At 40.6% G+C, this 11,089-nt stretch overlaps 1 protein-coding gene across 1 annotated transcript in view; it reads right to left on the bottom strand.

Annotated features, from left to right (window-relative positions):
• The window catches only part of CUNH6orf89 (chromosome unknown C6orf89 homolog), a 42,220-nt gene extending 32,394 nt beyond the window's left edge, over positions 1-9,826 (bottom strand). Inside the window, 1 exon segment of the mRNA XM_020999392.2 lies at positions 9,749-9,826. Coding sequence (XP_020855051.1) covers positions 9,749-9,753 — 5 coding nt within the window. The 5' untranslated portion in view covers positions 9,754-9,826.
• Positions 9,827-11,089: the final 1,263 nt, after the last annotated feature.

The following is an 11,089-nucleotide window of genomic DNA, read 5'->3' on the forward strand; positions in this document are numbered from 1 at the left end:
CGTCTAAAACAATGAAGTTTTCCCTTCTCTGACTGAAAAAGGTTTTCACATTAACTACGATCCCAAATGCAAAACTGAATAAATTACGTGTTTTAATACTTGGAAAATGGTTGCACAAGTTATGGCGGAAAATATATGAATGCAATGTAAACTATTATCTCACAAAAAAAATATGAAGAATTCAAAGTCATATGGCAAGAACTATATAAAATAATGTAGAGAAAGAAGAACCAAAAGAATAAGTATAATGATAACCTTACAAATCAAGATGACAGTAACCACAACAAAACTTTAAGTACACAAAAAATAAGCTGAGAGAGGGGTTCCCAGAAACAAACAGGTCGCTACTGTCTTGTTAAAGGTAAAATAGCCATATTTTGTTTTGTGTTTAACAGTCTGCAAATAATACACATTTTGGGTTACATCGTTTCTAATACATTTTTGTTCTATCGGAATACATATATTTGTTAAGCTGAAATAGCCTTTATTTTGAAGGGAAGAAGAAAAGGAGGTGGCTAAGAGGGCTATTATTCTCCCTTCATTTTGTGGGTTTTATGCCAAGACATAGGATGAGAGGCTCTTAACAGATACTATTTAATAAACTACCCAAGAAAATGCTTTATGTTTATATAATTTTCATCCAAAAATACTTTGTACTAAAATAGGAAATTTATATGAATGCACTTTATTACCAAGTTGTTACAACCTCTAGGGTAGAAAATATTTCCAGTTTGGTAGTAGTAGACAATAAGAGGCTTAATAAGTGAGGTATTTATTAACCTTCCCTTAGAGCATCTTTTCCATGTGCTTTATGAAATTTGAGAGCTCACAAATAACTGCATGTAGCTTTTGAGGGTAATAAGCTAAGTGACAGGCAACTTAGAAGTTCAGGGAATTTTGCCATGGAGGGAAGGCAAGCAAAAGAGAGGAAAATACACTAAGAGAGAAGGCCCCACTTCAAACTCTTTGAAGCTACAGGATTATTTATTTAAGGTTAGGGCAAAAAGGTAATGGCACAGGTCTGATAACCAAACCACACCTCTAGTTTTCATTCCCAAGTTCAGAAATGGACGGTATTCTTTAATTTAAAATGAAATCTATAAATATAATCCATGTAATCTAAATTTCCAACACTGATAAGCTAGGGACTGATTATTCACAATTTAAAAGAATACTTTCAATAGAAGTTCTCCTAATGCATTTAAGTACTTGTTTACAGCCTAAAAACTATTTGAGAGGAAAGAAACTTAAACTACAAATGTTAGGAAACATCAAATACTGAAAATCAACCAAAAATTAAGAAAAATTAAAATAATGATCGACAATAGCTTTTAATAATAATACATCCAGAATCATAACTACATAGCCATAGGCATTCCCTCCAGCCCACAAGAGACATGTGGTATTGTTTCCATATATGTATACATACATGTATGTATGTGTATGTATATATATGCACACATATACACACACAATGTTTAAAGTGACATCTAGCTTCACCATAAACTTTAATATCATATTTAGACAATCCACTGGACTGAGAACCCAGAAAATTGGGCTCTGAATCCAGTTCTGGAATAACTAGCTATGGAACACAGAAACAGAAAGGATTTTTTTCTCCTGGGGCAAAAAGAGTTTTGTTTAGTTAAGAGAGGAAGAAAGCAGCAGGGGCAGCAGCAGCACTGGGGTGGGGGTGGGGGGGAAGGGCAAGGGTTTAAGAAGGAAAGGTGACTCCCAGAACTGTCTGACCATAGGCGCTGTTAATTATACATCACTCCCTATCCACGCCTGCTCATCCTGCGGCCCTACTCCCTTGTCCTATACTAAGACCTGCCTTCTCCCTCAACCCCGTGAGCCAATAGGTGGCGAGGCACAAAAAGGAGGACGTTATCCCCCTCCTCCCTTTCCATCATAGCTCTTGGTGCAAAGACCTGAAAAAAGTCCAAGAAAAGGCACCTAGGTACACAAACATTCACGGTAACATTATTTATGCTAACAAAAATCTAGAAAAAAAATAATATGCCCAATGAATGAGGAATGAGGAATGACTGAATATGGTACATGAATATAGAGGAACATTTACTATGCTACAAAATACAATGAACTTGAAGAATTAGGAGAAACACGGAAAGATAGAGAGCAAAGCCGAAGAACAATATATATGATAACAACAAAGTAAACAAAGGTAAAGTTAAACCAGGAAATCTTAAGTCAAACAAGGGACAATATCTTTCTCAAAAAAAAAAAACCCAAATGGGGTGACAAAAAGTCAGACACAACTGAAATGACTCACCAACAAAAAAGTGCCAGGCATTGTTAATAAGTGCTATGGATACAAAGAATGGCATAAGACAGTCCCCTCCCCTCAAGGAGCTCACAGCGGATACAACACATAAAAAGAAGCTGAAGGGGGAGTGGAGATGACCCAGCACAAGGGCATAATGAAGTCATGCAAATGGTGGGAAATTATCTAAGAAGATGACTTTCAGAGGCGATTTCATCTTGCCAAATGATGAGTTTCTGGTGATGGAGAAGTCCAAGAAAGAAGCTGGGTAGGAAATGATGAGAATTCCCTGGGTACCATCATTAAATGATGGAGGATCTGGGAGGAGCTCTCCAATATCCATCCTCCATTCTCTCTAATCAAAGGCAGGGAAGGGCTCCAGGGGCCTGGTCAATTCTACTGTTACAACTTTCAAGAAATCTTATGATATTGACACGTGCATGGAAGACATTTTGTTGAAGGAGAGTATTTTGCTCTATAGAATCAAATGATGTGATACTGTCAACCAACAGTATGTGCAGTACAGTCTTGTATTCTGTATCATTTTCAGCCAACTGGGTAACTGAAAAGATGTGTTGTTGTAGAATATTGGGCTTTTTTTGTTTTTTGTTTTGTGAGGCATTTGGGGTTAAGTGACTTGCCCAGAGTCATGCAGCTGGTGAGTGTTATGTGTCTGAGGTGGCATTTGAACTCAGGTCCTCCTGACTCCAGGGCCAGTGCTCTATCCATTGCGCTCCTGCTGTAGAATATTATTTGCAAAAGTCTGCATCTGCTTGAAAACCTTCAAGGATATTCTTGAAGCAAGTGTAGGTTATTTTCTTTTCTTTTTTTTTTTTTTTTGCTTTTTGGTGAGGTAATTGGGGTTAAGTGACTTGTCCAGGGTCACACAGCTAGTCAGTTTCAAGAGTCTGAGGCTGGATTTGAACTCAGGTCCTCCTGACTTCAAAGCTGGCACTCTATCTACTGCACCACTTAGCTGCCCCAAGTGTAGGTTATTTTCAAAAAGGTTTTATAGAGATGAGGAAATAGATATAAGCATATCCTTCCGTTAATGGAATAGACTTATTCAAACAAAATTAAACCTCTTTTCCCACTAATTTTCATGAAAAGAAAGACGTCTTCTGCTGCAAAAAGTTTTGGCCTCTGTGAATCACAAACATTCTAAAATGTCTGTAGCCTTTACAGAATCATGAAGTACAGGAGAGATGTCAGAAAACTAGAGAACATTGTTCCAATTTTAAAAAAGGGCAAGAAAACGAATTCAACAAATTCTAGGCCAATAAGCTTGCCTGATCCCAGGCAAAATTCTAAAACAGATTATTCTGGATGGCTTATAAACATTAAAATGGGAAATCATAAGGGTTCAACATATGTTCATTAAAAATAAGTTATAGAAAGCTAACCTTTTTTCCTTTTTAGACAAAATTACTAACCTACTAGAGGCATTTTGACATGCATATTAAAGCCACAAAAACATGGGTTCAAGTTCTACCTCTGACACATAATGATTGTGTGATGCTGGACAAATCAACTTAGTCACTCAGGGCTCTAGGCAAATCTCAAATACTCTAAATTGGGGAAAAAAATTCTGATCTACAATGGCAGAATGAGTTTTCTCACCCATGAGCTCCCCAAACCAATTAAATCAGAGGTCCAATCTCTATTCTTTCTTTTTCTTTTTCTTTTTTTTTTTTTTGGTGAGGCAATCGGGGTTAAGTGACTTGCCCAGAATCACATAGATAGTAAGTATCAAGTGTGTGGGGCCACACTTGAACTCAGGTCCTCCTGACTCCAAGGCCAGAGCTCTATCCCACTGCGCCACCTAGCTGCCCCTTTACCAATCTCTATTCCTTTAGAAGGCTACTAAAGAAATGTAGATACGGCATACCTAAATTTTCACAAACTTATCTCACAACGTTTCTTCTTACAATCTTGTGGACAGGATGGAGAAATATAAACTAGAGGATAGTACAATGAAGATAGAAAGCAGATTTAGAACTGTCTGAATGATTGAAAAATATTTTATTACAATGGATTTGAGTTAACCTGGAAGTGGTTTCTACTCAGACCTGTTCTGATCACCAATTTTATCAATGACTTTGTAGAAACACTGATGGCATACTGACAGCACTGAATTAAACTTAATCTTGGACTGCTTTAACAACTCAAGGTAATATTTATCCAGTGCACAGTATCCAACAAGGGAGATCACTGTCCTGTATTCTGTGATAGCCATACAACAAAGTATTATGTTTAGTTCTGGGCACCAAATTAAGTAAAAATGATACACTGAACTATGTTCAGAAGAGGACAATAAAGATGTTGAAGGGACTCCAGATTCTGTCATATGAGAGAGAAGGCTAAGAGCAGATATGATCAATGTTTTTAAATATCTGAAAGGTTATCATACGGGAAAAAAGAATTATAGACTTATTCTGTAAGATTCCTAAGGGCAGAACTAGGACATAAGTTAAAGGATGACAGATTTCAGCTTAATATAAAGATTAACAACACACTGATTAGAAATGGAGCCATAATGGCCTTTTTAAGACAGTGAGTTCCCTATTGTTGGAGGTGTTCAAGTGGACTCTACTTCACAGAGGCTCTGTACTCCAATAAAGAAGATTCTTGGCTTAGGAAACAGTTATTTTAGATAGTCTAAGGTCCATTTCAATCCTTGTGTGAGCTAAAGAGGTATTACGATGCAGAAGACAGGGTACTCTCAATGCAAGTCGGGAAAGATTTCATCCCTAGTCTGGGATGTTACCACCCCGGACAAGTCACTTAACATTATATTCCTCTGTAAAATGGGGATTATATTTTTTCTGCCTCTCTCATAGAGAAGTGGTGAGGAAAAGTGCTTTGTAAATATTAAAGCCCCTTAGAAATATGAGCTATTGTTATTCTATGAATATAGCAAATATAAGTTTTCCTTCTGCCATTTAAGATCTTTTATAACCTTGGGATAGCATCTTTAATTATAATTCTTCTATTGAAAATACTAATTAGAGGCAGCCTCACTAGGGGTTGGTTAGAAAGCCAGCCTTAGAATCAGGAAGACCTGAGTTCAAGTTCTCTGCCACATACAGACTGTGATGCTGAACAAGCATCACACCTTCAGTGCTCCAGGCAACTCTCTCAAGACTAGCAATTACAAAACAGGTATAGGCTCTATACTGGTACAGGAAGCTCCTTTCCTAGAAATCCCAGTGAAATCATAGTTCATCAAAAAAAAAAATCATTACCTAAAATCTTAATGAAGGCTTTACCATCCTACCACCAAGATCACATTCACTGTGTCCAGAGGCAAGTATGGTATAAAAGAGGCCTGGAATTCAGAATTAGAGGATCTAGGTTCAAATCCCAGCTCTGCTACTGACTAAGTAGGAGACCTTAAGAAAGCCACCTCCCTCGAGCTCAGTTTGCTCAGCATAAAATGAAGGGATTGGAATAGATGACCTCCAAAGTACCTAGAAATACATGATCCTGTGATATCACACTCAAAAGGAAAATAATTCTGATAAGACTTTAATATGACACAATCTTTCACAGTAATTTTTCCATGAAATAAAAATGAAAATAATGCAATCCTACCTAGGCAACAAAATATAATGTCGTAGAAAGAGTACTGGATTTGGTGCCAGAGGGCCTAGGCTCAAATTTTAGCTTTCCTTATTAAGAATATGACCTCAAACAAGTTACTTAACCCCAATAGACCTCAGTTACCTGATCTGTAAAATGAGGGGGTTGGTCTAGATTGGGAAGTCTAACAAGTCCAGGAACTTGTTTTTTAAATATTTTGAAAATTGTGTTTAGTACAATTGGTTTTCTTTGTTTTTTTAAATTTTATTAACTTCCATATGCTTTTGAGTTTTAAATTTTTCTCCCCCTTCCTCCCTACCTCCCTCCCCAAGATGGCACACCATCTGATAACAGGCTATACATACACATTCCTATTAAACATATTTTCACATTAGTGAAGTTGTACGTAAAAATTAAAACCAACAGGAGGAACCATCAGAAAGAGGAAACAAAACAACAGAAGGCAAAAATAAGTGATAGCGATTCTACTTCCATAGTTCTTTCTTTGGATGCAGACAGCATTTTCCATCACGAGGCCTCTGTAGATGTCTTAGATCCTAGTAATGCTAAGAAGGGTTCAGTTTATCAATGTTAGTCATTGCACGGCATGGCTGTTATTGTGTACAAAGTCCTCTTGGTTCTGCTCACTTCACTCAGCATCAGACCATATAAGTCTTTCCAGGTTTTTCTGAAGTCAGCCTGTTCATCATTTCTTATAGCACAATAGTATTCCATTACGTTCATATACCACAACTTGCTCAGCCATTCCCCAATTGATGGGAATCCTCTCAATTTCCAATTCTTTGCCACCACAAAAAGAGCTGCTATGAATATTTTTGTACATGTGGGTCCTTTTCCCATTTGTATGATCTGTCTAGGATATAGCCCTAGAAGTGCTATTGCTGGGTCAAAGGGTATACATATTTTTATAGTCCTTTGGGCATAGTTCCAAATTGTTCTCCAAAATGGTTGGCTCATTTTGCAACTCCACCAACAATGCATTAGTGTTCCAATTTTCCCACATCTTCTCCAACATTTATCATTTTCCTGTTTTGTCATGTTGGTCAATCTGATAGGTGTGATGTGGTACCTCAGAGTTAATTGGTTTTCTTTGTGATCTCATGTATTTTATTTTATGTATTTAAAAACATTATTCTGAGGGGCCTATTGGCTTCACTAGACTGCCCAAAGTGGCCATGACTCAAAAAAGGTTAAAAACCCCTGGCCCAGATTATCTCTAAGCTCTGTTGCTGCTCTAAATCTTATGATATATATGCTCATGGATACCTTTAACTTCAGATCATATATGCCTTACATCTTGACAATACAGGACTCATGCCCAAAATTTCAGTAATTTGGCTAAGCTTTTTTATGAATATCCAAGCCACCTTAATTAATCTAACTTTATTTACGTCCCTAGTAGTTTTTAATTCATTTTGTCTACTTCCAATCACATAAGTTCACTGGCCTCCTTTTCGATCTCTCCCCAATAAAACTTGTGGAATAATTATAGTAACACAGTAAATGTAAGGTAGTGTGGTGAAGCATGGATAAAATAGGCCTAAAGGCCCGGAAGACCTTTGTCCACATTCCACCTCTGACACATACTGGCTTTGGGATCCTGGACAAGTCACTTAACTTCTCAGTGATCTAGGTAACTCTCTAAGACTATAATTGAAAAGAGAGGTGCAGACTTGCAAAGGAAAGCTTCCTCATCCAAGAGTTCCCTATACCAAGGAAAGCAAAGGCCCAGCCTCTCTCCCTCTCCCTAACTGAAGCATATAAAACTAAGGCCGGAAAGAAAAAAATGGAAAGTCTCCCCAGGAATTCACAACCTAACTAATGGCTAGTATTATACCTGTTCTAATTCTTTTCCCAGTCTAATTTTAAGTAATCAATGTTACCCTTAAAGGGTAATAGAATATCAAAGCTGTTTATAATCAGAGAAATGCTATTCTGGGGGTCTACAGGGTTATAGAAACTGTGCCTCTTAGTCTTAAAATGGCAGCCAGGGATCCCCAAATTCTGCAGATTAAGGAAGGGAGATTAGTTAACTGTGAAAATTCAAATTCATATATTCAGTACACTCTGGCCTTTCTCTGCAGAATGATGGCTGCTCATAAGGGGTGGGCCCTTATGCTCAAAGGCTATACTCAAGTTAATTTTAAGTGATTGATTTTCTGTTTAGGTAAGTATTGCCTACAGTACATTCTTCCAATTTTAACCTGGGAACTACGAAATATTAATTTTTCCTCCTCAGGCTCCTTTGCTGGATCTTCATCCGTGTGTCACTTGCTAACTGTGGGTGTCCCCCAAGATTTTCTTGGGCCTTCTCTTATTCCCCTCTATTATTTCACTTGATGATCTCATCAGCTCCCATAAAGTCAATTATCATCTCTATGCTGACGATTATAAAATCTACTTATTAGACCCTAACTTCTCTACTGAGTTCCAGTCTTACATTGCCATACGTCTACTGCACATTTTGAACTAAATAGCTTGAAATGGATGGATCTTTAACTCACTGTGTCCAAAACCCAACTCATTATCCTTTCCTTCGAAATCCATTTCCCCCTTCATCCCCACCCCCCATTTCCCAAACATCCCTATTACTGTTGAGGGCACCATATCTTCTCAATTACTCAGGTTCACAATGTAGGTGTCACTCTCGACTCCTCCTTCTAACTGCCCTTCCCCCCATATTCAATCTGTTGCGAAGGCCTGTAGATTTTACCTTCCCAACATCTCTCACATATGCTCCCTCCTCTTCTCTGACACAGCCACCAATCTGGTGCAGGTCCTCCCATCACAAGCCTGGACTATTCCAATAGCCTGCTGGTGGGTCTGCTTGCTACAAAGTCTCTCCATTTTGATCAATACTCCGCACTACTGTCAATGTGATCTTCCTAAAGCACAGGTCTGATGATGTCACCTTCCTGCTCAATAAACTCCATTGTCTCCCTATTACATCTAGGATAAAATATAAAAACCTCTGTTTGGTGAAGGAGGCCTTCATAACCTGCACTACCCCCCCCCACCTTTCCAGTCTCCCTACACTTTACACCACCCACTACGGTTTTGGGGATCCAATGACGTGCCTCCTTGCTGTTTCCCCAACAAGACACTCCATTGCCTGACTGCAGACATTTTCACTGGCTATCCCTCATGCCCAGAATGCCCTCCCTCCTCATCTCTACCTCCCTGGCTTCCTTCACATGGCCAACTAAAATCCTACCTTCATCAGGAAACCGTTACCAACCTCTCTTAATTCTAGTGCCTTCCTTCTGTTGATTATTTCCAATTTATCCTGTATATAGCTGCTTACATATTGTCTCCCCCATACGGACTAGGAGCTCCTTGACAGCAGGGACTATCCTTTATCTTTTTTTGTAACCCAAGCACTTAGCACAGGGCCTGGTACATAGTAGGCCCTTAATCAATGTTTACTGACTGATGGCTTTGGGTCTGTAAGAGGTGACTACAGACTAATGGTGCTTACAAAATATACATATATCTCTGAGTTACCAGGGTCTCATTTCACATTGAAACAATAATTTGGAAAAAATAACCCATTCTCCTTTTTCATTTCCTGGCAAGAACAAAACAAATCTGACAACATGCACCACTTCTTAAATACCACAACATATTTGGACGTTATAACAAGATATTTGCAAGTGAAGTTTTATCTTGTAAATAAACAGTATTCTATTCCCTGCTGAGGTCAGATACATTGTCTGGATAACATACACAAACCCACATTAACCACATATGGGTCAGAACTGCCATTTTAATAATAATCACGGGAAATGAATTTAAACAACTTCCAAAGGAAACCAAGGGACAAAACCCCAGAGAATGCTGAGAACACAATAAAACACAGACTTCATCACAATCACCCATGGATCTGCTTTGTCCTGGCTCTGGAGTCTCCAAAGGGAACTTGTGCTCTCCACTGCAGAGGGGGACAAAGGGGCGGTGGAGCAAGAGCCCCTTCGGATGAAGCAAATGACAGCGGGGAGGAAAAAAGGGGGAGGGGCAAGGGTACCGGGGAAGGCTGTCAGAAGGGCGGGGAGGGGAGGTCGGGGGGCGAGGGAATAGGCAAGAGAGAGAGGGGGGAAGGGAAGCGAAGGTGTTAGAAGATGGGGGAGGGGAGGCGAGGCTGACAGCAGGGGGAAGGGCAGCCGTTGGAAGGGAAAGGAGAGGGGGAGGGGCGGGCTGAGCCGGGTCAGAACGAGGTCGTGGAGCGCGGGGGGGGGGGCACGGTGGGGGGAGCGGTCTCTTCCCCCCACACAGCCACACCCCTCCCAGCCTCCCTCCTTACTGCCCGTTACGGCCCCCTCCTGCCCCATCCCCCACCCCCGGCACAGCGCAGGCCCCGCCCCCAGCGGTCTCACTTACATACAGAGCCCTGCTTCACCCCGCGCCCCCGGGGCTGCCTCCTGCCTCGGGGGACGGCGGGAGCCTGGAGAGATCGCCCGGGCCGCTAGGCTGGGAGGTCCGCCCCCCCAGCAGTTTCCGGCTTCCTCTAAGCTTCCGGTCGCGCGACCGGGACTCAGCCACCATTCCCCCCTGGCTCTCCCTTGCTGCGAACTCTCCCTCCTTCGCCAGCCGCCAACCGCCCGCACATTCACGGAAACGAAAAATGGCTTCTTGCGTTAACGACCCGCCCTGCGGCTTTTTTTCGAGAACTGCGCGTGCGCGAGTGACCACCCTCCCCTCTTCTATCACCTCCCCCTTGGGTAGGGGCTTAGGAGGGGGTGATCCTCGTGAGGGTGTGGGCCGGAGCGTTTCCAACAATGAGATGAAAATCCACCCCAGACCATTCCCCAGTAGATAATTGGTCTGAGGGTGTAGACGATTCTCAAAAGAAGAATTAGAGGATTAACAAGCATAAGAAAGAATGCCCTAAACCACTAAAAATAAGAGAAATGCAAATAAAAACGACCCTGAGGTTTCCCGTCATGCTCTGCAAATTGGCAAAAATAACCTAAAGATGACTGTGGGAATATTGAGTGTTGGAGGGGTTGATGGAAGAGAGATGCGCTGATACATTGTTGGTGGAGCTGTGCATTAGTACAACCATTTTGAAAAGCCATTTGGAGTTATGTTAGAATGTTCATAACCTTTGATCCAAAGATTCTATTACTGGACTTACATTCACACCAAGGAGGCTAGGAGAAGAAGGGCTCTGTATGCGACAGAATATTTACAGCAGCACTTTTT

This window comes from Phascolarctos cinereus, unplaced genomic scaffold, assembly GCF_003287225.1.
Source record: "Phascolarctos cinereus isolate Bilbo 61053 unplaced genomic scaffold, phaCin_HiC Scaffold_5;HRSCAF=322, whole genome shotgun sequence".
Lineage (NCBI taxonomy): Eukaryota > Metazoa > Chordata > Mammalia > Diprotodontia > Phascolarctidae > Phascolarctos > Phascolarctos cinereus.